The sequence below is a fragment of the Rattus norvegicus genome, chromosome 4 (assembly GCF_021556685.1).
Source record: "Rattus norvegicus strain SHRSP/BbbUtx chromosome 4, alternate assembly SHRSP_T2T, whole genome shotgun sequence".
Classification (NCBI taxonomy): Eukaryota; Metazoa; Chordata; class Mammalia; order Rodentia; family Muridae; genus Rattus; species Rattus norvegicus.
The window spans coordinates 171,884,981-171,911,527 of NC_141537.1; the positions used below are offsets into that span (position 1 = coordinate 171,884,981).

General features: G+C 45.8%; 1 protein-coding gene across 2 annotated transcripts; it reads right to left on the reverse strand.

Moving 5' to 3' along the window:
* Window positions 1–9,061: 9,061 nt before the first annotated feature.
* Erp27 (endoplasmic reticulum protein 27) lies at window positions 9,062–26,061 on the reverse strand. Of its 2 annotated transcripts, NM_001106625.1 has the most exons (7): window positions 25,918–26,061; window positions 25,616–25,716; window positions 23,802–23,939; window positions 15,260–15,376; window positions 12,252–12,377; window positions 9,740–9,937; window positions 9,064–9,244 (listed from the first exon to the last, which is right to left on the reverse strand). In NM_001106625.1, exons 1-7 carry the CDS (start codon window positions 26,009–26,011, stop codon window positions 9,200–9,202), a joined length of 819 nt encoding a protein of 272 aa, NP_001100095.1. In that variant the 5' UTR covers window positions 26,012–26,061; the 3' UTR covers window positions 9,064–9,199. The 2 variants fall into 2 exon arrangements, with proteins under 2 accessions (XP_087513182.1, NP_001100095.1); XM_087657056.1 differs by lacking the exons at window positions 25,616–25,716; window positions 25,918–26,061 and adding an exon at window positions 24,173–24,911 and having other exon boundaries at window positions 9,062–9,244.
* Window positions 26,062–26,547: the final 486 nt, after the last annotated feature.

The following is a 26,547-nucleotide window of genomic DNA, read 5'->3' on the forward strand; positions in this document are numbered from 1 at the left end:
GTCAAACTCTCTATAGGAAAGAAAAACAGGATGTTAATCATAAGATCTTTTGAATATCTTTTGTTTATGGGGTACGTCCCTTCCAGGAACATGTTCAGAAATTTGCAGAGGAACATGAGAGGCCAAGATTAGTTCCACACACACAAAATAAGCTTTGCTGTGGCTTGGATTCAGATCTGTTCAATGACTAAGATCTGTTGTTACTAAAACATGCCTTTTCCCAAAAATGTTCTTTCTGGGATCCTGTCTGATGCTTATCATGACTTCTCACATACATTCCTCAGGTATCAGAAAAGCACACATTTCTTTTAATTTTGGTCCTAAAACTTCTCCTCTTTCTCGTCAGAAATTGGGAACATTGTGCTTAAACCCGACATTATGAAAGCTAAGCACTTAGTGACTTAACTTTTCCAAAATGACCACACTAAGAAAGCAAACTGTTGTTAAAATCACTTGCTTGGGGAGGGGTGGCTCCCTCCTTGAGGCATCCGGGGAGAAGTTGAGCATGGTCTAATTTGACAAATTAGAAAATGAAAGGTAGAAAATGGAGAGTCATAACCCAAAGACAGTTCTCAAAGGATAGCTTTAGTAAATCAACATTTTAGCACATGGTCTGGCCACCTTAGTTCTGTCCACAGGGGGCCTACTGTCGGCCATGTTTTGACAGTTCCCAGCAGGATCAGAGAGAGCAACACTTCCTGACCTTCTGACTCCCACTTTATACATCAACCACACCCCCTGGCATTTCTTCCTGCATTTCTCAATCATGTATGATCTTACCACAAGCCAGCATGCCCTTCACGAACACTTCCCCACATCCACTGTTGGCTGATGGCCCCTTTCCTTCTCCAGGAAGGCTGTGTCATTAGGGGTGTTCACAAAAAGCTTGTGAAGTTAAAGATTGGGTCAATACTAGAGAGGCTTCCCTCAGGAGAGATGAGATCATCGCAAGTATCAATTTCTCATTTTCACCGTAACATGTTGGCAAAGTGTGGTAGAGTGTATGTCACATGCATCACACAGGTAGTCGCTTTGGAGCCAAAATGGCCGTAGAAATGTCAGGAAAAGCCAGACCCTTTCATGAACGCGCATCTGATGTCTCTTAGATCCTTCCATCCCTAACTACTCCTCTCTGTGCTTAGCCATGACGTTCTCACTCACCGTTTCTCCATTAACTGTCGGGAACTGCTGTGAGGGCTAAAATTATGTTTTAAGTTCAGATCACTGTGCTTAAGTGATCTATGGAACAAAAACCGTCTCTAACCCATAAGCCCCACAGGTAATAGAATGCTGGCCCAGGTTATTGTCCATGTAAGATGATAGCCACACGTTTTCACTTCCTCAAACAAGGTTGGTTGCCCCAACTACACAGGATGTGCTTGATGGCACACAGGCAGAAGCGTGCCAGGATGTATGTGTGTCTCCCTTAGATGAAGGAGGGAAGAGAGTAGCCTATGGGTTTGCCTTTATAAAGCATCCGACTAACATAATCCTCAGCCCATCCCCCGGAATTCCGGATTCGGACTTGGCTAGTGTCCATCATCCTGTCCAGTAGGTGATAAAGCTTGCTTCAAGTTTGGCTCAAAAATTGTGGTATTGATCTTATTCTCGCCCAGCGGGATTAACAGTACACCCTAGGGAGAGAGGATGGAGACAGGCAGAAACAGAAGCTTCAAAGTTTTAGGAGAAGTAGAGGAGGATGGGCCATGGGGTGGGTAACTATCAACAAGGTGGGTGACATTGGAGAAGGGCCAGGACCAGGAAGTGTGTGCAGGAAGTTGTGACTGGCAACACTCGATATCCAGAGAGAGGATATTTAACAAATTATGAGACTTCAAGATATCTAGTTGATAGAAATCAGCCAAATAGAACACCAGTGTTTGCTAACTTGGCAATTTGCCGTTCATGTTTCTGTTTTCTCTTTACAATCTGTCGTCATTATCAAAATATACAGCGACTTGTTAGGTACTTTAGAAATTCAGAGCGCATCTCAAAACCCAGACGATCAAGGAGAGGAGGGAGTGTAGTCAACCGGATGCTGTCTTGGATCTCCTTTACCTCTTCCTGTAGTTTTCCTCCGGTAGCTGCTCAAAAAATGCTTGAAGGGGTGAGTGGGAACCTCTACTCTGCCACTGGAAGTTTGCTCAAGGGCTGAAGAGATGGCTCAGCTGTTAAGAGCACTGACTGCTCTCCCAAAGGTCCTGAGTTCAATTCCCAGCAGCCACATGGTGGCTCACAACCATCTGTAATGGGATCCGATGCCCTCTTCTGGTGTGTCTGAAGACAGCGACAGTGTACTCACATATATTAAATAAATAAATCCAGTCCTTTTCTTGCTTTTGGAGATAGGTCCCATGGTGTCTCATGGGCCCAGATTGGCCTGGTGCTCCACAGGAGCTGAGGCTGATCTTGAACTTCTGCTTTCTCTGCTTCCACCTCCTGAGTATAGAGACTACAGCCATGAACCACCCTGCCTGCTGTGTGGGGTGCTGGTGGCCAAACCCAGGGTGAAAGGTATTTCATGACGGTAGACACGGACCCTACCGATTAAGCTGCACCCGCGGCCTCATCCTATCTATGATGATGACAAAGTCATATTTTCCCCCCAGCCACAATCAATGGTGTTCTATATTCTTTAAAAGAAATAAAATTAATTCATCCAGTCCTCAGGAGTTCCAAAGCCTCTACGGGCGATGATCACTATTGGGGTAGTAAGGCCCCATCCTTCCAACTTGGGACAGTTTTATAAGACATCATAGCATAAAGATCCCCACGGGACTGTCTAAGACGTTGTCATGTTTTTCCTTTTGTCCAGACAGACCAACTTCCATTTCAATACAACTCCCAAGAGCTTCCCCCAGTAAACTTCCTGCAAGGGAATAGCGTCTCTGAACCATCTCTCTGGGCAACATGAGCTGTATGACAACCTGTTTATTATTTTTCAAATTCTTACTTCGCCACAGCTTGAATTATGTCGAATATGTTCTTGCTCCCCTTCCTTAAGCCTAGGCTAACACCGTGCTGCCATACTGAGACCGGAGTAATTATCTGGGTAGTTAAATATCAACACGTAGTTTCCACACGGCTGTTTATATCCTACAGAAACAGCTGACCCTGCCTCGCTCTTTTCTCACCCACTCCTTCCCACCATGACTCAACGTTTTCATGGTCAAGTTCACAGTAACACTGAACTCTGGTTTCACAACAGGCAATGACTTACCTTAGAAGCAACAGGAAGGCTCTTTCACATATGCAAATATGCTTCTTAAATTCATTCATTTCCTTGGTTTGTTTCTACAGTTCTTTTTCTCCAGGGGTTCAGATCCCAGTAGTCCCTAGACCTTAGCCCAAACTTTTTCACATCCTCCACATCTTCATGCAAAGTCTTTGTAGTTAGAAACTAGGAGGTCGGGCCCATTCCACTTCCTGTTTTGTTTTTTTATCTGCTTAAAAGACCTGGTATTTTTAGAAAGGTGAATCAAACAGGGTTGGCTCCTGTTGGGAATGGGTTCTAATGCTTTGGTTTTTTTTTTTTTTTTTTTTTTTTTTTGGTTCTTTTTTTCGGAGCTGGGGACCTAATGCTTTGTTTTAATTGGGCTCCCAAAGCCGTGCGTCTAGACCTTAGGGTCCCTGATTGATAATAAAGAATCGGCCGTACAGCCAATGGCTGGGCAGAAGGATGAAGGCGGGACTTTTAGATTGCTCAGGCAAGTGGGGGAGGGAGAGGAGGGAGGAAGAGGGGAGGGGGGGAAGGGAGGGGAAGAGGAGAGAGAGGGGAGCGGAAGAGAGATGGCAGGCGGGAGAGGGGAGAGAATTGCCTTGACTTGGAGAGAGAGGGATCGTATTTAAGAGCTACAGAAGACAATTATCCAACAATGTAACAGGGCAGCAAAGATAAAATGTAAATTTAGAAGGTGATGTTAAGCCAGGGAATACCAGAGGGAAATGTACACTAGCCTCGGGGCAGATTAGAAATGCCCAATCAAGGCATATCAAAATTAGCCGGCTCGTGCGTCTTTCATTCCCAAATTCAGAGAGCTCTTGGGTGGGTGTAGCGTGTGCAACCCGCTGGGAGCCAGAGCGATTTAACGAATTCACCGCTACAGGCTTCAAGTTCATTTGTGAAATACGATTTGTCCATGGTGGGCCCCTTTCCTGATAGACTTTCCACTGTGGCTCCTCCTCCATCCCTGGACACTCCTTGGCCATGGCCAGCTTCCTGCCAATTGCTCCCCACAGCTTACCTCCTCTCCTTCCCCCAGCTTCCTCTGGTCTGCTGATCTCTGTCCATGGTCCAGACACAGTCTGATGGCGTCCGTGTCCCACTGCAACCGAGTTCTCTGCTCGATGAATCTTCATCTAAGGCCAAGTCCTTCAGGAGGCAACCCCACTTGGCATCCTCATAGCTAGTTAGTAAGTGCTTAAATGATTGAGACTATGAATAAATGATGCTTTCCCATGTTGTATAATACCCACCCTACCCCTTACCTACCCAAAACATGGATTTATACAGGTCTAAGGAATACAGTTTTCCTTTGAGGCACAAACCAGTAAGGTAAGCTCAGAGAGGAGCTGTAAGTCCATGAGTGAGTAATTTATCTGATGCTTTGACTTCTGAGACTTCACTGTCCCTAGGGAACCTGACTTCCCAGCAACCTGAGCAAACCACTGAAATATAAATGTAACCAGACTGCTATGACCGTGTCCATGCACAGGATAATGTGTACCATAGTTCATTCTAGGCCCTTTATAATGGCCTCCTGGAGTACTCAGCTCTTCTCTTCGGGAGAGTATGGTGGTTATTCTTGGTTATCAACTTGACTGCACCTGGAAACGGAAGTCACACTTGTAAGAGATATCTTGCTTGATTTGAAGTGGGCGAACCCACTTCTAGTCTGGACCTCTGAGGTAGGAAGTCACACACCTATCATCTGGATCTTGAGGTGGGAAGACACATCTTTCATCTGGGCCATGCCTACTGCTGGAAGCCCATATAAGGACTTGGAAGAAAGATTTTGTTCTTTGCCTGCTTGTTCTTGCCTTGCTAGCAAGTCCATTCCATCGCTGGCATTAGAACCTACCGTTTTAGGATTCTAATGTCTACTGAAGACCAGCTGAGACATCCAGACTCTGCACTGAGCAACTTCTAGATTCTTGGACTTTCTGTTCATAGTCTGCCTTGTTGTATTAGCTGGACTGTAACCTGTAATTGATTCCAATGAATACCCCCTCTTCTCTCTCTCTCTCTCTCTCTCTCTCTCTCTCTCTCTCTCTCTCTCTCGATTCATCTTCTAAGTTCTGCTACTCTAGAGAACCATGGCTAATACACTTAGTTACCTGTAGACTCCAGGGATGTTGAGGTTGATCACCTGTCTTACCCTTAATTATTGTTTTGGTTTAGAAAGTATCATATTTTCTGAAACCATTTCTCTTCCTCTGGATCATAGAAACACCCTCTTAATTCTTAGGAAATTCCACACTAATGCACCTGACATTAGCATAAGTGTTTCTTCAACCTGCCAGGTCTCTCTAATTCAAGACCAGAGAGTCAGGGGCTCTTGGCTGCCTGGCAAGTATCATGTCCTCTTTGAGAGAGCAACTATTGTCTTTGTTTCAACAAGCCAGCTGCTACTTAGGTCTCTGTGCTCGTCAGAGTTGATAGATGTCTTCTGGGATATAGGAATACAAGGGCACCAGGGTTAACCAGTTCCAGGAGATAGCAAACAAGCCACCTGCTATTCACGTTTCAGATGCAAACTAACTCAGACAGAGACCTTACCTTCCTGATGGGATCTTATGCTCTAGCCACTGTCCTGTTGCCCTACTCACCCCCGGTCAGAGTCTAGGCAACTAAGGACATTCCCTAGGTCTGTCAGTGTGAGCTTTTACTCAGCTCAGCCGCCTACCCTCCTCCGCCCTAATCCATGCTCGCCAGTCCTTCCCCAGAGAAATGACTGTGAAGGCTTTTGCCCACATTTCCCTGTTGCTCAATCCGCCCCATCAAAGATGGAGATGTTTCACTTGAATATCCTCCTTCACGGCATAGTGAGCTCTTATTTCTTGTGACTGCTCATTTAAACACTGGTGACTGTTTCCTGGTCTGGTGGCCTCACTACGTTGAGTAATAATGAAAGTGAGTTTAAGATAGTTTCCACCAGAATTTCCTACTGGGCAGGCTCATCTGTTTAAGGAAGTCAGTAAGGGGTGTCTCTTTGTTTCTGTAAGCTGTGACAACTGGAGAAATGACACCAGGAGGAGAAAAAATACAAGTCAAGGTCTTTAGTCTTCCCTTGATTGTGTCCTCACCCTGAGGTCTCCAAACATCCTATGTAAACTATTGTATTAACCTCAACAAGCTTGAACTTAATCTGCAGAGACAGGAACTGGTTCTCTCAAAGTCCAAGAAGGAGTCAAAGCCAAACTTTGCTAACTTGCTTTGTTCTGCCCACACACGACCCTCTTTCATAGCCTTCTATATCTTCCACCATCTCCCTAGTCAGATGTGATAACTGCAGACTTAATACCATAGAGACCAGTGACGTTTTACCAGTGAGACCTGTTGAGTGCATCCATTCATAAAACCCCCAATGTCCCCAGTCATCCCAACAGGAGCGTAGCCTTGAGGAATGAGCATAGAGTCTTGGGGAGTGATTAACCAACGAAAAGGAAGCATGTAGAAATGGCAGAAGTTTTAGTAGGCACCAGCGCTAGTCAACAGGAACCTCTTCTTTTGCCTGCTTTCTTTCCACACATTTACAGTCCCAGCTCTTGGGTGGCAGAGGCAAGGTGGTCTTGAGTCTAAGGCCGACTGGTTGCATAGGGAGGAACCCACAAACGCTCAGATAAACCCGACAGAAACAACCCCAAAGCTCTTCTCCCCTAAGGAATTTCATTCTTTGGTTTTTGAGCCCTGAAATCTAATCAGCGCTGACAGAGACATGGAGAATTCCTGGCTTTCAAAGAGCCACGAGCTGATAAGGAGTGATCCAGCTCAGCACAACAAAACACAGACATAAGCATACGCGATAATATGGGACAGAGCTGCTACAAAGTATCATCAACCAGAAAATAAGCTGCCATCTTGTTACTGTCTATGGAGTCCTGTGTTGGCTATCAGCATGTGCAGGAGGAATGTGAGCATAAATCTGGTAAAATTAACCCTTTATTAAACACGATATAATTTGGGGCTTTACTAAAGGTTGGGAGGGCTATTGTTTTAAGCAAGAAATCAAGGCAGTCGAGGAAAAGAGACGAGAGAAAATGATCGAGTGATAAACGTATTGGGAATGAACATGATGAAAGTTTGGATTGTATGGAGGACCTGAGACAGTGTAAATGGGCTTAAAAGAAACCAGGGGGTGGGCTAAGAATGTAGCTAACTGGTAGAGTACTCACCTGGCATGCACAAGCTCCCAAGTTCAAGTCCTAATAACACCAAAAACCAAAAAACAAAACAAAAAAACAAAAAACCATGGAGTTGAAGGTATCCTTAGGAGGCAGTGATTCTCAACCTGTGGGTCGTGTCCCTTTGGTGGTGTTGAACCACTCTTTCACAGGGTTACATATCAGATGGCCTGCTTATCAAATATTTACATTATGATTCACAACAGTAGCAGAATTACATTTATGAAGTAGCAATGAAATGATTTTATGGTGGGGGTCACCACAGCATGAGGAACTATCGTAAAGGATCGCAGCGTCAAGACGGCTGAGAAGCTGAGAGGCGGTGTTGGCTCGTGCATTTGACCCCAGTACTCAGCGGGCAGAGGCGGGTGGATACCTGGGAGTTTGGGGCCAACCTGGCCTACAGCGTGAGTTCCAGGAGAGCTAAGGCTACTTAGGGAGACCCTGTCTCGAAAAAAATAAATTAAATTAAAAGGTTTAGGAAAAAAAGAAGTTGAGTAGCAAGCACAGCCTCCTGGGAGGTTGGGAGCATCAGAAAGAATTCTTGAATGTAAATGTCAAAATGTCCAGAAAGCATTCTGGGATGAGCCTGTCTTGTACTCCTGGCTGTGCAGCTCTGGGGCGACCCTGTGACCCCTCTGTTCCTGGTTCCTTTGTCAGTGCAAGAGTCGCTTTCACAGTCTCCTTTCCAGCCACTGACCACTCCCAGGGGCCACGGGGTTATCCCACAGCAAGGAACAAGCAAGCCTTTCACTCCTTGTCCCTCACTTGGAACCGTCCTGCTGTACATCTGTGGTTTTTCAGCTCTTCAGCACTTAGGCGCTTTTCTTTAGAGCCAAGGGCCTGGAGTGGGCGGGAGGGTTACGACAATGTAGCATCTGTGTGTTGACAGTAACAGCCTGTGGGCCAGCGACCCACAGTCAAACTCGCCTGCATCTCCTGTGTGCTGGACCGCACACCTTACTGGCAGTAACCCCGTGGTTAGCCCCAGCGTGTCCTGGCGCCAAGTTCCCCTCTTCTGCCGCTCCTCAACCTCTTACCTAATTGACCCTACTCCTTTGCCGTATTTGTACCAACACTCACGCAGGATGATCTGGTCCCACCACCCATCCTGCCCACATCAGTTGGTCATGACCTAGCAGAGCCCTGCAGGGTGGGGCGTGTACCACTGAGCTGGGCAGCTGTGTTCCCTCCACAGGGTTTGGCTTGCAGGGATGCTGCTCTGGGGTTTATTTACTCCATGGGTTGCTGATTTACACGGGGAACTGGAATCACCAAATGAGCGTAGCTTTTAACATGCTCCGTTTCTGATGCGTTCAGAAACTTGGAGACAGCCTTTAACTTTTGGGACTTAAAAGCCCCAAAGCAAAAGGAGGATTTTTGTTCTTGGCCCGAGTTGGAGAAGGATATTTGCTTATGAAGGAGGGGCGGGTCTATCCTCCGATGACCCCAAAGGAACAGGAACTGTTGTGTAAGCCCTGTGCAGGGTACCAATTCAATGTCAGTGACACACGGGAACATCCTCTCTCTAGGAACGCTTGTCCTTCACGGGGACGCCCCCTGTTTCTGAAGCCCGTGTATTCCCAGCACTCAAACAGTAGGAAACTGGGTTTGGGGAGAGGGGATAAGAAGTTGGAAACAAGAGGCAAGTGAGATGTTCAGACACGAATGATTGTGCCCCTCCCGCCCCTTGTCAGAACACCCAGTGATCCTGAGTGTTGCAGAGGCTGGAACGGCTCCTTTTTATTCAGCACGGAATAGACAGAGAACAGCGAGTTCAAGTTCCAGGGAGCGGTCAGAGCTCCTCCTTCCCAGAGTCGTTTTCAGCTTTCTGATCTCTCTGAAAAACAGCAAAGAATGCATGGTTCCTGACTCATGGGAAACTTTAAATGCACCCTCACTTTGAACCTCTTCTGTCTGCTGATGTACTGACCTCTTCTGTTTGTCTCACCGTGCAGTTCTGGCTGAACTAAACTTACTGTGTATCGCAGGCTGGCTTCAAACTATGGCACTCAACCTGCCTCAGTCACCAGAGTACATAACATGAGCCTCATATATGAGCTCTTTATTTGGGATTTAAATTAATTCCCATTGGCTCTTTAATAAAAAAAATGGAGAAATTCCAAATCCAGTTTGTGTGTACAAAGCCTTTGTAAGTCAGCATCTCTTGCTAATAGTGTCTCACTAACCATGTGCTCAGACTCACCCTCCTATGACCTCTCCATGCACACCACCCTCTGTTCTCACACCCAGGGCTAAAGACCTCCGATTCCATAGAAACTGAACACACAGAGAGAACAACACAGGAGTTTTACTTGAAGCCCCACATACTCACCAACAGCATACCCTTTAGGAATCCATTGCAGAAGCTTTGGACCTTCTCCACCGTAACTTCTGTGATGGTCAGGGCGTCCCACTTGTCATCCACAGATTCGTAAATGGCCAGAGCTGGCAGCTGAGACTCTTTTAGTCTGAAATAGGCTATCACCTTTCCGTTTTCCCTTTTGCCGCTGTCCACCAGAACAAAGAGAATCTATAGTGGGAGAGAGTTGAAAGAAAAGGGTCCAGCTGAGATCCTGGGGGTGGGGGCAAAGAGACACTTGTCACTGCTGTCACTAGGCAGACTGAATTTATAGTTAGTGTCACATCATTTTAATTTAAATTAAAGCCTGGCATGATGGAGTATTCGAAACAGTCTGGGAATTCCAGCACTTGAGAGTCAGAGGTAGGAGGACCAGAAGTTCAGAGTTACCCTTAATTACAGCAAGTCAGCAAGTTCGAGGCTGGCCTGGGCTATATAAAAATCTATCTATCTATCTATCTATCTATCTATCTATCTATCTATCTATCTATCTATCTATCTATCATCTAGCTATCTACAATCTTTCTATCTCTCTATCAACCACTATCTATATATCTATCTAGCTATCTACCATCTAGCTATTACCTACCTATCTCTCCACATACACATACCCCATCTTGATTGAATTTAAATCAATTTGAAATTTATTTTTCTTGCTTTGGTATTTTATCTCTTTAGTCAATGTAACTGCACGAACTTGGAATTCTGGGTTAGAGAAATAATTCTCAACCTTCCCAATGCTGCCACTTTTAATACAGTCCCTCATATCGTGATGATCCTTACCCCCAACCATCAAATTATTTTTGTTGCTACTTCATAACTGTAACTTGGCTAGTGTTACAATGTAATGTAAGTCTGTGTTTTTCCGGTGGTCTTAGGTGACCCATAGACTGGGAGGCACTGGTTTAGAGAGATGTCTCAGAGGTTAAGAGTTTATACTGCTGTAGCAGAGGACCTGTATTTGGCCTAGTTCACAGCACCCTGCAACTCTAGCTTCAGGGGATCCAATGCTCTCTGATAGTCGCTCTGGGCATCCTCACCCACTCCCACAACCTGATAAGAAATAAAAATGACATTGTAAGACAGTTTGGGCTTTGAGGACACTTTGATGTTTCCCTGGGCTAAAGACTATAGATAGCCCCGTGATTAAAGCAGAGAATGAGGTTAAGTCCGATTCTGTCTTCCTGGCTCTGATTTGGGCAACTTAGTTTCTTTGAAACTCAGTTTTCTTTTTTGGAAAACATACTGCTGGGGGTAGGGATAAAATGAGACAGTGTATTTGGCGATTGTCTTCTGTAGCACAGGTTTGATAAGTGTTATATTCTAAGAACCCCCACCTCAAGGGCTCCCTAGAGTCACAGACAGTGCTTTTCCCTGCTGTATGTACACAGGTTGGATATAATAGCTAGTAATGAAACAAAACCATTGTAATAATATGTGGCAGCGGAAGACCCTTAAAGCTGTGGGCTGTGTGTGTCTGGAATTCTCCACTTACTACTTTGAGCCCATAGGTAACTGTGAGCAACTGAAATGTAGAAATGAAACTAGGGACGAGCTGGGGAGCAGGGAGAGGGCTGTCTGGGGAGCAGAGAGAGGACTATCTGTCTGTGGAGCAGGGAGAGGGCTGTCTGTCTGTGGAGCAGGGAGAGAACTGTCTGTCTGGGGAGCAGGGATAGAGAACTGTCTGTCTGGGGAGCAGGGAGAGAACTGTCTGTCTGGGGAGCAGGGAGAGGACTGTCTGTCTGGTGAACAGGGAGAGAGGACTGTCTGTCTGGGGAATATGGACTGTCTGGGGAGCAGGGAGAGGGCTGTCTGTCTGGGGAGCAGGGAGAGGACTGTCTGTCTGGGGAGCAGGGAGAGAGGACTGACCGTCTGGGGAGCATGGACTGTCTGGGGAGCAGGGAGAGGATTGTCTGTCTGGAGATCAGGGAGAGAGGACTGTTTAAGTCAAATCAATCCCAGGTGGAAATCCTTGTGGTCTTCTGAAGAAAGAATTGTCTGTATTCAGGAACACACAGTGCTTCCCATGTCAGGGGACTGGTCCTCCCCAAGATAGCTTATGTGATAATCAAATGGATCTCATTAGAAAGGCTTCTGCTTGATTCTGCAATTGAGGATGGTTGTTTCAGAGATCTCAAACAGAAATGCACTCAGAAGGGAGGGAGGGAGGAAGGGAAGGAGGGAGGGAGGAAGGGAGGGAAGAAGGGAGGGAGGGAGGGTTCTAAGGATGTGTGATGAATGAGGCAGCCCCTCCCCCTCCCCATGCTTGGTAGACTCTCATCATATTTACACCTTGTCTCCCTACAGATCAGTGTGTAAAAACCACAAAGCCACAGCTGGAAGATAGATTACATGGGTTTACAACACAGAGTATCTTTAATTTCAATTTTTTCACTTCTTACATCCTACCTGACACCCTCAAAACCATAGTATTTCCTTCTTCCCAGCCCCATCTTCCTTGTGGTGGTGACCATTCCCAACTCACCTGTCCCTGGAAGAGCTTAGCTGCCTTCTGATAGCTACGCAGGCTTTCTTCATACTCTGGGGAAGCCTTGTTCATTATCAGGAGAAGATGGGTCTGAACCATGGTGTTAAATAAGCCAGCTCCAATCTGGAAAAGTAAGATTTGCTATAGAAGAAGAATGGAAAGAGCGAGGGAGAGAAGGGGGAGAGAAGGAGGGAGGGAGGGAGAGGGGGGAAGTGAAGGAGGGAGAAATGGAGAGAGGGATGAAGGGGGAGAGGAGTTCAGGGAGGGAGGGATGGATGGAGGGAGAGAGGGAGGGAAGGAGGGAAAAGAGAGGGAGAGGGAGAGGCGCAGAGGTACAGAGGTATGCCAGTGCAATGAACAGAATTACGACAAAAGCAAACAGCCTTTAAGATGACTCTTAAAAGCTTCACCAGTTTGAATGGGTTCAAAACCCATTGAATACATGTATGGAGTTGTCAAATGATAAATAAAACCATTTTTAACAAGTAAAATCATTGGGGATTGGAGAATGAGTTAAAAACACATTTAATTTTTTAATCCTTCTTATAAAAAGGGCATTGGCTTGGTTCCTAGCACCCATAAGGTGGCTGACAATTGCCTATAACTCCAGTTCTGGAGATCTAACACTCTCTCCTGGCATCCTATGGTTCATGCAGGCATGTGGTACACGTACATTTACTCAAGCACATATGCAATAAATAAATAATTTTTAAAAGTACAATTATGAGCAGGGAGGTGGTGGCACACGCCCTTAATCCCAGCACTCGGGAAGCAGAGGCAGGTGGATCTCTGTGAGTTTGAAGCTGGCTTGGTCTACAGAGAGAGTTCTAGGATAGCCAAGGGCTACACAAAGAAACCCTGTCTCAAAAACCAAAAAGAAAATACAAAAATATAAAATTAAACTAAAAGGTACAATCATCTGGGGCTGGAAGGACAGTTTAGGGGTTAAGATTCTGGGCTATCCACGCTCAGAACCAAGGTTTGGCTCTTCCCACCATGCCTGGTGGCTGGCAACTGCCTTTCACACCAGCTTCAGGGCACTCGACACCCTCTGACTTCCGAAGTCACATGCTTACCTAGGGTGCACATACGCCCAAACAAACATGATCGCAAAGTCACAAAAACGAACCTTCAAAGTAAGTTCGACCATTGGGCTTTCAGGCAGTTGTGTGGACCACCGCTCACCCCATACATAAAAATAAACAGAACCAAATTAGTAGCTAAGGGGACATTGTGGAGATGCTGGAAGGCCAAGGTTAAGTTAGGATGGGTATCATTCTTTGTTACACCCTTTACTCTGGGGGTAGCCAAGCAGCCCTAAGGTCGGATTTATACGGCAACAATGGGAGCATGTTTGTTGACCTAGATCCTTGCAACCAGACCATTCAGCATTGGTGGAGCCTGCAGATGACTTCAGCCTGGCAATGTCTGTACTCTGTCCAGACACCCCATGCCCAGCGGCTGACCCCCTAGGATCTGTGTGAGGTTTTTCTAGCACAGCTGATCACAGAAAGACCATGGATCAGCAAGTGTGGTCAGAAGTGTTTCCTAAAGACTTTTTCTTGGGCTTTAAGAGCAGATTCAGTTTTCATTGGGGGCACTGTGTGACAAATAATTGACTCTTGCTATGGTAATATTTGTAACTATAGTAACTGAGTCTTGCGACTTAAATTCAGAGTAGGATCCATTCTTCTAAAAGCAGAAGGAATTCTTGGGAAAAGTAAAGTGAAGTGACCCAAGGAACCAAAAGGCATGGGATGGGGGTGCAGAAGTAACGGGCTTTATCTCAGCAAAGCCACACACCGAGTGTGTACATTGACTATACACACGGGGGCAGGGCATGGCTGTGACTTTCTGCCTGGTTTTTCTAGCACAAACTTTTGTGCCAGCACGGACAAGCTGCTGAGTGGTCAGCTCTCCAAATGAGGAGGGGTTTCTTTGAATATGGGAGAGCCCCAGTAAAAATTAAACATGATGCTCTAAAGAGGCTCTTTCCTGACTTCCTCTTGATGTGATTTGCCTTCTATACTAATATCAAATTTAAAAAGGACACATTGCTGTGATTTACGTCACTGTGCGTGAGATGACAGCTGGGCCAGGTCTAAGGGTTTAGGAGGATGTGTCCTCATATTGTTTGGCTGGCACCCAAGACACTATGACACTAGGTTCAGGTCATGTGCACAGGAAACAGTAGAACACTTTTTCCCAAGTCCACATGCAGTCCAGTGGACACAATAGCGCCAATGGGGACAGTCCAGAGAAAGTAGACTGTGTGGTTACTCTTGTGCTCAACTTGATTGGATTGAGAACCACCTAGGGGGTACACTTCTGGTCGTGTCTGTGAGGGTGTTTCTAGAAGAGCTTCAAGAGAGAGAGTCCACCATGAAGGTGGGTAGAGCAAACCGATGGGTTTCAGTTCTGGACAAGAGGGAAAGAGAAGCAAGGTCAAAGCGATCTGAAGACTGTGTCCCTTCCTTTGCACTCTTGGTTCTGGACCAGCCTCACATTCTTGACTCCACACCACGATGAACTGTATCTCCCAAACTGTGAGCCAAAAGAAACGATTCCTTCCTTAAGCTGCCCCTATCACAGCAATAAGAAAAGCAAAGAGGGAAGACGCCTCCTTGATCACAGCCTGAGAAAGGTGGTTTTGAGTCTGTCTCAAAGCCAGCGACCTCCAGAGAGCACACTTAGGCAGAGAGACTCCTGATTCTGAAGGTTTCCATCCAGATACATTGTATTTTGTCTTTTGGGTTTTTATTTTTCTTGTGAGTTGTGTTGTAGTCCATTTATTCTCGTTGTGTCTGTTTCTCTCTTTGTCCAATAGGGAGGGAGGAACTGAACCCGTCCATCTTAAAGGGTTAGTGAAGATGCCAGCATAAACGACAAGCTAGGTGTTCAATGAGAGACAGTTACTAACAGTGGAGAGGACATCTCTGTTCTGGGAACAAAGGCCCTTCATGACGCACGAGCATAAAAGACTGGCGGTGGGGATCAGGGTTTACCATAGGGCTGTACTCCGTCACCCAGTGGAGGTTGTTCAAGTGAATGAAACGGCTCAGCTTGGCAGCATCGAGATCGTCAATGTCTTCGGCGTCCAAACGTAGCTGCTTATTATCTACCTATATTTAAAAACAAGACAAGCCGTATCAAAGGACAGAGTGGCCCCCTCTCAAACATCGCCTGAGATCATGGATGAATAGCATTTGAATCGCTTCTCGGCCTTTTGGCTAAGATCAAGTGGTAAATAACATTTGAAAATGAGACAGACACTGAGCACAGCTCCAAAGACAGGAAGTAAGTGTCCTACCCTCAGGGGCTCTTTTCTCTACTTGGGTTTTAAGGGCTAATTTTATGTAATATAATCACTGATCTATTGAATTTTCCATCAGTGCAGCTGTTCTGAATTCCCTTTTCTTAACTTCTGGCCTATTCTGCATTTAGTTACTTCCCACGATTCCTCCTTTGGTTGGGAAGTTGCTCAAACTTGATTTATCCCTTTAAGGACTGCCTGCATGCATTATGTAACATGTAGCTTCTAACATACCAGACTCCAGTATTACCGGGCAGTCGCATCTCCCTGTTGAACATTGGAACATACACGCAAAGATTAAAAAAAAAAAACTAAAACTAAACGTTAAAAGAATATCTTAAGCAAATTAAATTCATGAAATAATAAATGCCAAGGTATAGAAAATATACTTCTAAATTAGAATTATTGGGGGGAAATCCATCCAAAGCACTAGATATGGTTAAAATGTGAAGCACAGGCTAGCAGTAGGTCAGTGGTAGAGCACTGGCTTGCCAGGTATATATATATATATCTATGTGTGTGTGTGTGTGTGTGTGTGTGTGTGTGTGTGTGTGTGTGTATGTGTGTGTGTCCTGGCAGCAAACACAGAAGTCGTACTAGAGATGTGTGGATCAGCTGGTAGAATGCTGATCTGGCTTGCAGGAAGCTCTAGGTTTGATCTCCAGCTTTCTGTGAAATACACATGCTGACTGCTGCAATCCCAGGACTATAGAAGTAGAGGCAGGAGGATCAGAAACTCCAGGTGACAGTGAGTCTGAGGTGGGGGGGGGTGTGTGTGAAGTCATTTGGCACACATGCATGTGTGCTGAAATCCAGCACACTCTTGGTAGGAACATTGAGGAGAGGAAGAGCAATAGGAAAAGGCTCTGTGGCCCTGGTTCAGCTTGACAGTCCCAATATTTACACCAAGTCATAAAAACAAACAAACAAACAAACAAACAAAGTAGAAGGTTGCTGCTGTGGTTCATGACTTTCATACCAGAATTTAGACAGACCAGGCAGGAGGATTCCCAGCAGTTCAAGGCCAGTCTGGGATACATGGGACGTTCTAGGTCTTGCCGAATGATAGAATTAAGATCTTGTCTTAAACAAACAAATAAAACAAAATACAGGGGGTTCGAGAGAGGTTGAGAGAGTTTGCCCCTCTTTCAGAAGATCTGAATTCAGGTGACTCCCAACAGTTTATAACTCCAGCTCCAAGGAGATCGGAGGCCTCTGGGCTCTGCCAACACCTGTTCCCATAGGCACATATCCACACACAGACACAAAGACAGATGAGCAGACATTCACAGTGACAGGCAGCCAGTCAGTCAAAGGCAGCCAGACCAATCAGATGCTTGCACAGAGGGGGGTGAGGGGAAGGGAGAGAGGGAGAGAGGGAGGAAGGGAAGGGAGAGAGAGAGAGAGAGAGAGAGAGAGAGAGAGAGAGAGAGAGAGAGAGATTGCCTCTCTTGAACCTTCTCTGTTACTTAAGGCCTGGCTTGCCAGCTGGCAGAATATCTCACACTTAGGGCCTTGCTATTACAGCCCACTCAAGTCACCACCACCATCATCGTCAAGGCCCTCTTAATACTGACTGTGTCCAAGTGCTCGAAGATTATTTTTCTAGGACACAGACGCCTGGCTTGTGTGCGCAGCTAGTCTGGCAGCACGTGGACCCGGAGGCCCTGCCCTCCCGCCGCCTTTCCTGGCAGTTCCTTGGTTTCCCAGAACTGCAGAGCTGGGGGCGCCAGGAACTCCAGGTGTTACTAGACAAGGGGATGTGGAGAAGGGACAGAGTGTGTGCAGCAGGGATGAAGTTTCCTCCCTGGGCAGTGAGAGCCTTTCAATAAGCCGCCCCGCCCCTGCAGGCTCTCCAGTTGCTGGGGTTCTTCCAACAAAGCATACCCGGTTATTTCATTATTTCCTAAACTAATAAACTCAGGAGGGCTCTTGTGTAGGGTTCCTGGAGGCAGCATTTGACCAGGAAGTGTGCTTTGCGCCAAGGGGATCATTTGCATAATGTGAAGCAGAGAAAGCTCTACCCTAGAGGAAGGCTTTGGGGGACGTTCTAAACATCTATTCTGCCAGGGTTTGCGAAGAGTTTTACTTAAGATATCCTCCCTGGGGACAGAGACGCCAAAATCGAAAAGGAGCAGCTGGAAGGGTTATGAGCTCAGGAGGTGTTGTTTTAAACGCAGCTCAAGTCCAGCTAGGAGGGGTCTTCCTCTGCAATCCTGAGAGCTCGCTGACAAAATACAGCTTTTTCAGAAAATGCACTAAAACTCATCTCATTTATATTCTTCTGTCTTACTTTTTATTTCTTTATTTCAGTCAGGATTTCCTGAAGTGAGGTTGGGTATTGGTTTTCAGTGTAGCCAAGGTGAATCCGAACTCCAGATCCTCCCTGGAATTACAGGCGTGCACCACATGACCCGTTCAAATTCCTATAAACTGAAGCTATAATATTTTATGACAACTCAGTCACAAAGTAGCTTGGGTAGGGCTGAAAAGTGACTTAAGCGTTTGCCTCATGTCTTTGATCTCACACACATGCACATCCCTCACACACGCACACAGACACATACACCAACACATATACATGCACATGCATACACTCACACACATGCACACACGCACACACACACAGGCACACACACCAACACATATACATGCACATGCATACACTCACACACACGCACACACACTCACATGCACACACGCACACTCATGCACTCACATGTACATCCACACACACGCACACACATGCACACATGTGCACACACACATTCACACATGCACACACACGCATGTTGCTCAGCTGCTATGTACTTATATACTTTTGTTTGTTTGTGTCTTCTGGAGCCCAGGATGGCTTAAAATTTGCTGTGTAGCCAAGGATGACCTTCAACTCTTGGGTTCTTCTGTCAGTCTCCAAAGTGTGGGCTTACAGGTATGCACCACCATGTCCAGCTAAACACATACTTTATAAAGTATAATCACTTGATGTGTATGACTTCTCTCTTTTCCATAGTTATCTCTTCTTCCCTTATCTGGTACATCTGGTACATCTCTTATGCCAAGCACTCAAAAGTCACTGTACTGGGGCCAAGAATGACACTATATCTTTCATATCCTGCTGGGTCAGAGTTGGGCTAACTTTATTTCTTAAAATAGAAGAGAATAAGAAAACCCCAAATAGTACAGGCACTCAAACAATAGGACAGGCTCACGGTCCACTGACCCCAGGAATTGGATTCCTGTGAGGATTACATCTCTGTGGGACTGTTCGGAAAAGCAGAGGCTCTCCATGCTTCCCCACTCACAGGCTGGATCCCTGACAGCCACACCGTCCCTGAGACTTCTTACTGCTCCCTGAGTTTTGCTTAGGCTCTTCCTGGAATCCTTTATATGAGTCAGTCTGCACTAGTTAAGTTCATTTCCTAGTTTGTTTTCTATTACTGTGCCCACTACTGTGGTCAAAGCAATCTGAGAAGGAAAGGGTTTATCTGTCATTGAGGGGAGGAGCCAAACCGGAACCTGGAGGCAGGAAGTGAATCTGAGACTATAGAGGAGTACTGCTTACTGGCTGGTTCTTTCTGGTCTCTGCTTCAGGTTCCTGCCTTGAGTTTCTAATTGGGCTTCCCTTGGTAATGAACAGTGACTGTTAAGCCAAATCAACACTCTCTTCCCCACATGGGTGTTGGTAATGGTCTTTATCACAGCCACAGAAACTCTAAGACAGAAATCAGTACCAGTGTAGACTATTGCTGGGATGGATATGACATTGTTGTTACGGGAGGCTTGTGACGGATTGGGGGGAACTTTGGGCTATAAAAGCCATTGAGTGTTCAGAGCCCTTTTTTCTGTGGGAGGTTTGGAAGAGACTGCTGAGAGCGGTGTAGGTGTTAGAGGTTCAACTTGTGAAGTTTTGAGGCAAGTTGGAGAGTTCTTCATGTGGTATTTTAAATTGAGACTACAGACTCATGGTCAATTGGGGCTGGGGAACCAGTTGCAGTCAAGAAGAGACCAACATCACTAAGGTGAAATCTTCTGGGACTGCTTCCTCGGGGTCAGCACACAGAAGCAGTGGTTAAGAGAGGCCAAGGCTGCATCTTATGCTGGTAGCCAAGCTCTATCACCTATAAGAGTCTGCCTTGTGTTTCTGATTTTGGCAGCATAAAAGGGTCATGAAGAGCTGCTGAACCTTGTCAAAGAGCCCCTGAAGAGAGTCCAGGAAAGGCCATTGGTGAAGATTCTGTCGCAGCTCCAGTGGAGACCCCGGCATATTAGAGATGCCAGGACTGGGTGATGACCACCAAGTGAAGTGGCAGGCCTGAAGTGGAGCCAATATGAGCCTCCTGGGCAAGTGACATATGCTATGACAGGGACATATGCATAAATGACAGAACCAGAGTGGATGCTTGCTAAGCCCTCTGGAGCCCAGAAGACTGTGAGTCCTGGACACTGGGCAATGAGTTACCGACAATCTTGAAGGGTTTTGCTTCAATTTGATTATGGCTGTGCTTTGGGTCTCACCTCTTGGGATAAGAAAATATTTATCTTTTAGATATGATTTTTTCCCACAGAAGCCCATAACTTTGGAGTATTAGAAGAAGGACTTTGGTTGTTTCAGAGGGCCTTTGAACTTTTAAAGAGACTTTGGATATTTTAAAGAGAATGTACTCTTGAAGTGTTTGGAAGTTTAAAGGCTGTGGGACTTTAAAAGTTATTTATGTTCTGTGTTGTGATATTAGCATTAATATGAGATTCGGGAGATGAACAAGAACCCCAAGAGTGATACATTTGTGTGTCAAGTTGACAAGGAGTCACTCTTAATACTGGCTTCTTTTGGTCAACTTGACCCAAGCTAAAGATGGCTCCTTAAGGCTGGTGTAGAACCAACACTGTAAGCCATTTCCCTGATTAATGATTAATGTGGGCCTAGACCACGGTGGGTGTTGCCTCTCTCAGGGTGGTGGACTTGAGTTATGGAAGAAAACAGGCTGAGCAAGCCATGGAAAGCAAGCCACCTAGCAGCACTCCTCCCCATGGCTTCTGTATCAGGTCCTTCCTCCCGGCTCCTGCCTTGAGCCCACCCTGACTGATACACTGTAACAGAACGTTGAAGAAGAAACAAACCCTTTCCCAAGTTACAAACAAACCCTTTCCCAAGTTACTTTTGGTCACGGTGCTTCACCACAGTCATAGAAACCCCAGCCTAATATGGTTCTACAAACACTGCTTTTGTAGGCTCGTTAATAATGAGTCTGTGTTCTCTTGCTTTGTTTTGTTTTGTTTTGTTTTGTTTTTTTTTTTTTTTTTGCTTTTTTTCCGGAGCTGAGGACTGAACCCAGGGCCTTGTGCTTGCTAAGCAAGCACTCTACCACTGAGCTAAATCCCCAACCCCGTTCTCTTGCTTAACCATTATTTCCTCTTACATTCTTACTGTTGTGAACCCAGTAACTCTAAATTCTGAAAAATTGCTACCAAGCTATATGGCATCTAACTTAAATTCTGATATTAACTTTTGGGCTAGATATATTAATACAAGGGGTTTAGGAAATAGTTTGGGATAAAGTTTTAAAATGGAGACTTCAGAATAAGGTATATTAAATTAATTCAGCCTACTGTGAAGACAGAGATTTTCTTCTGGGGCTAGAGAAATGGTTAAGTGGTTAAGAGTGCTTGGGCCTCTTGCAGAGGACCTGAATTCAGGTCTCAGTACCTGATGGTTTGCAACTGCCTATAACTCCAACTTCAGCAGATCTGACGCAGTCTTCCGGCCTTTGCGGCACTCAAAAGAACATACGAATACATAAACACACACAGAGACACACGTGTGTAAATGTACAAGAATCATTACAAGAGTTTCCTTGAGTGCTTTAGAGAGCCGTTGTAGTGCAGTAGAACGGGGGCGTGGAGTATGAATCAGGCGCTTCCTGACGGCTGGGAAACTATAGCGAGTTGCTTCAATCTACCAGAAACTATTTCCCCCACTGAAAATTCATGAATCATATTCTTTCTTCATATTTAGTGACAACTATACTAGTAGCTATCATAGATTGGATACACACAGACACAGTCATACACACGAATAGGCAGACAGACACACACACACATACACACACACATACACAAGCACACATCAAACTTCATAAAAAAATTAAGCAAACTGTGGAAAACTAAGAATGATAAAATGTGGATCTAAATTTAAAAGTTCCCAGAAAGTTTGCAATAGGCTCGAGTTCCCTGATGAAAAATAGTACAGGTTCATTTTTTCTTTATTAAAGTTATTCTGGACTCCTAAACGATCATCTTAGTAACATATGTAGCAAACCTTTGAAAATGTAAACTGGGAAAAGTGTTTATGTAACTGTTGGCCTGGAAACTCCAATCTTTCCCAGCACTGCCAACCAAGGGACACAAAACCAGCCTGTTTATTTTCTGGCATGGCACATAAATTTTGTCCACCAAAGTTCCAAGACTTCACTCAAAGTAGGGCTGTCATAGTGGTCGATATAAAACAGATGCTAAGGAAGGGGGCAGAGCTCAAAAGAGCCGCCAATACGGCTTTATAAAGAATACATTGTAAGCAAGTGCACACCACCCGCAGGCTTGCTCAGCTGTTTTGGGGTGGGGTGTGGGGATGGCCTTGAACCTGTGGTCCTCTTGCCTTAGACCCCTGACTGCTGGGCTCACAGGGCTGCATCTCCTACCTTGGCAAAGCACCCTTTCTTTTACTTCTATTGCTGCTTCTCCACTACAGACCCTCCAGGCCTCATTTAGAAAATATATACACGGATGGGTATTTTGCCTACATTTCAGTCTGTGACCCACATGTGCTCTTGGGATCTGGGAAGGCCAGAAATGGAGTCAGATCTCCTGGAACTGCAGTTGAGAGATGCAACGTGGCTCCTGGGAATGAAACCCGGGTCTCTGCAAGGCCATCCAGCACTCTTAACTTCCGGGCTGTCTCTCCGGCTGCTGCTATAGACCCTTAATAAGTTTCACGTAGTCTATTTTGCTGAGCTGACAAGGTCTCTTGCTTCACATATCTTTTCCTAATAACCCATCTCATTCCTTGTGTACAAAATAATCTTGCTACAGCTCACTCCTGTCCATGTTATCCCCCTGATTCAAAGGCTTTGGGGGCTTCCGGATACCAATCAATTTAAGTACAAATCTAAGTTACTGGTACTGTAATTTTAGCACAAACATGGTTCTCAAAAATCCTTCCTGTCTTCTATTCCTTTCCCTGCAACCTGTGCCGTGGGGTCCAGTCGGCAACACTGATTCTTAAGTACATTTAGTTTTCCTCCTTTGGCCACGATTCCCCTTAGAGGACCCATATTGATCCAACACATACTTCCCAGTTTGACTGTCCCCTTTGCGTTATTTTATTTTCTAAGTTCCACTCTATTTTCATTCCTGTAACACCACCTTACCCACTGTGATGTTCTGGGTTTGTAGACTGACTATAATCTTCGCTCCATTTTAGGATCTATAAGAGCGGACAGTGTGTTCAATATGTCATTATCACCAGCTCCTGACACATACGAGCCGTCTAATATGATGTTTGATAAACTTAAGTCAACTGATCAGCATATTAAAATATAAAAAGTTTATGGGGCTGGGCATGTAGCTCGATTGAAGTGTGCTCACCTAGTACCCATGGAGCCCTGGCTTTGATTCCCCTGTACCGCATAGGTGGTCATGCCTGTGACCTCAGTATTTGAAGGGTCAGAAGTTTAAGGTCATCTTCATCCATGTGTCAAGTGGCCATCCTGAGCTACATGAAAACTCATCATATATATACATAAGTATATATGATCTACATCATGAAACTCCTGGTCTCTGTCTGTCTGTCTCACCGTCCCTGGTGTGTGTGTGTGTGTGTGTGTGTGTGTGTGTGTGTGTGTGTGTGTGTGCAACTTTACTGTTTAACGTGACCCTAGAGATAATCCAGTCAGACCTTTTATTCTACAGAGGTAAGAAGTCAATAAACACTCAGCGACTGACCCACCCTTTTTTTTCTGGTAAGGGACCAAGCAGTACCATTAGCGCCACACCTGGCTCTCAGTCCCTGTCCTCTGCAAGGACATCCCCACCTGCTTTGCCAGCCTGAACTGAGTCACCGTCCTGGTCAACGATGTCCCTGAACTTGGCACCACCGTTAATGTCAAAGACATAGAGTCCGTTCCTGTCTCACGAGGGAAAACTAGAGGAAGGCTGGAGCTGCCGACCCAGCTTACCAATCGAAAGAGGCAGATGCTGTTGCTGGTGACGTTGTAATGGGTCAGGACCTCAGAATGGTTGCTGATTCCGAATGATACATCTTGGAACTGCTGTGCCATGCTCCGGAATATAGACACGATCGGTATTTCCAAATCCTAAACACAAAACCAAACAAACAAAAGAGAAACAAACCCACAGGTCATTTTTGAGCGAAGAGACATAGGGGGAAGAAAACTATGCTCATTCCAAAAGTTAAAGGTCAAGTAAAACAAAAGTTATCCTTACACATGCAGGCTACTTGCACTGGCACTTTTGAGTGTCCCAGGCTCTATGAGAATATAGGTTATTATCAAAATCGTATGGTCTTGTCATACAGCCTGAATTCTACCTGTAGCTGAGGGAAGTCTCGGCTTCCAGAGGTCTGCCAAGTTGGACTACACAGCCATCCATATGCCCAGGGAGACAAATGTTTTGGAAACAATTTGTGGAGAAACAGAGATGTAATATCAAGGAGAGGTCTTTAGCATGGTCCTTGGGAGACGTGCAGGACCTGAGGGTCATATCCTCTCTGGTAGCTGTTGTATCCCAGGCTTGCAGTGAGGGAGCTGGGAAGTCAGCCATTAGTGATGGCCTCTGTCCTCTCACAGACACTGGCACTGTCCTCCTTGCTGTGTTAGGATGGTTGTCCACAGAAACTCCAGGCAGTTCACAAGTGTCCACTCGTTTTCCCTGCATCTCAATGAGCTAAAGGCCGTGTTAAAGGAGAAGGGAAGATTGCTACTCTCGAATCTGGGATCACAAGACAGAAGCAAGAGGGTTATTCACTTAGAAGCTGAGGACATTTATTAGTTGGCTGTCTGGCCCCCTGGTTGGTGACCTGGGCCTTTGAATTGAATTGCTCAAGGACCCAGTGTCACCATCTGGTGGTCCTTGATGTTACTGCACTCTTCTTTGCTCTTTTTCTGAAGCTCAGACCCCTTGGCACCAAAACCTGACTCCCACTGGCAGCCCATTTCCGACTGCGTCCACAGAATGGGCGGGATGACTGTGAGTTGGAATCAAGGAGTGGGAAGTAGACAAGGAGGTCTGAATGGGGCTGGGTTAGCTGTGAGGATTGCCAGCTGCTGTTACCAGAGCGAGAGGGGAAGGCCAGGACGAGACCCTCTCCTGTATGACTGCGTTAGCCAACACCCAGTGTGGAAGCTGTCAGTGATCCTGTCACTTCCTCGTATTCGGAGAATGTGAGAAAGATAAGTGGGGGCCTCCCTTTCTGTCTTAGAATAACCTTCCTGGTCATAAAACATAGGTTTAGCCTGAGTGTGTGTGGCATAGTCCCATTAGCCCATTCCTCGGGAGGCTAAAGCAGGAGGACTGTCCGTTTGAGAGAAGCACGGACAGCACTGTAAGTTCAAGGCCAGCCTGAGTCGTGAGACCCTATCTTAAATAATAAATAAATTAATAAATTAATAAAATTTAAAAGTGCCTTTACTTTCACTTCTGCCTATGGACGAGGTACTATGGGCACAGGCAGACTGAGGTTGTTTAGGACAATGGCCAGGTTTGACTGACTTCCTGCAGACACCCCCTTTCTTTCAAAGTGCCCACAGGTAAGGAGACTCAGAATGTGAAGCAAGCGAGAGAAAGACCTCATGCAGAGGGCGGACAGACTGCTTTGAAAGGAAGGGGACTCTGATAACAATCTGAAAGCATTACTGGAAGCGTGCCCTCTCACTCCCAAATCTACGTCACTAGCCCACCAGGCCCCTGGCTTGACTACCACAAGACCGAGCGTGCCCGACTTTGGGGTATACAGGTGGGGCGTATCACAAACCTGGAAGAAGCCTATGACAGCCACTTCAGCGGCGGCGATGAGTTCCACCGTAGCTGGGATGTCTGTGAGCCATCTGGGTTCCCGGGGAGTGCCGAGACCTTCTGCAGTAAGAGGAGTGGAGGTGTGGGCAATACACATCTTTACTCAGAAACCTCTGGACAATTTCAAGTTCGGAACGAGACTACACGTAGTATTTCCACTTTTCCCTCTCTTCTCCTTATGGCAAGCTTCTTTATGGCCACACCACTGCTCCATCCCCAACCCCACCTTTTTTTTTCTTTTTTTTTTTTTCTTTCTTTTACCTGAGGTTTCTTCAACATCTGCTGTAGCCTCTGGAACCAGCCTGCACGAGAGGACAAGTGAGAGGATTAGGCATCGAGACCAGGTGATTTTCATTGTTCTTCTCTGGTGCGGACCGTGGATGTTGAGTATGGGGGTTGGGGCTGATGAACTGAAAGGACTGTGTGTCATTGGAGCTCTGGGAACTTTGCAGCTGGTCCAGGGCAGCTTTCACCCCCCGTGATAAGTGGCTCAAAGTGGCGGGGCTCTGGGACATATCCAACCAGAAGAAAGTCGGGTGCATTCATTGAAATAATGAAAAGATATGTAGGTACTCCATGCCGCTTATTGATTTAAGCAGGCTATGACTATAGCTGTGAGCTGACCCAGCGTCTCTCAGCTTAGATAGTTGATGGGAAAGGTGAACACACAAATTCATGATTTAAGCATGTAACCCAGAGTAGCAAAACATGGAAAAATTCACAGGCTGTTGTGAGGGAGACGGAGAACTCTTAGGGCCTTGTAGGGTTTGATGGAGGATGTCTGCCTCTAAGTAATTACAGAGGCCTGAGTGGATAGGATTGCTCTGGGCATCAGAATGTGGAAAGGACACACATTGCTTTTTTCTGCCTTGACAAATTATTATAAGTGAC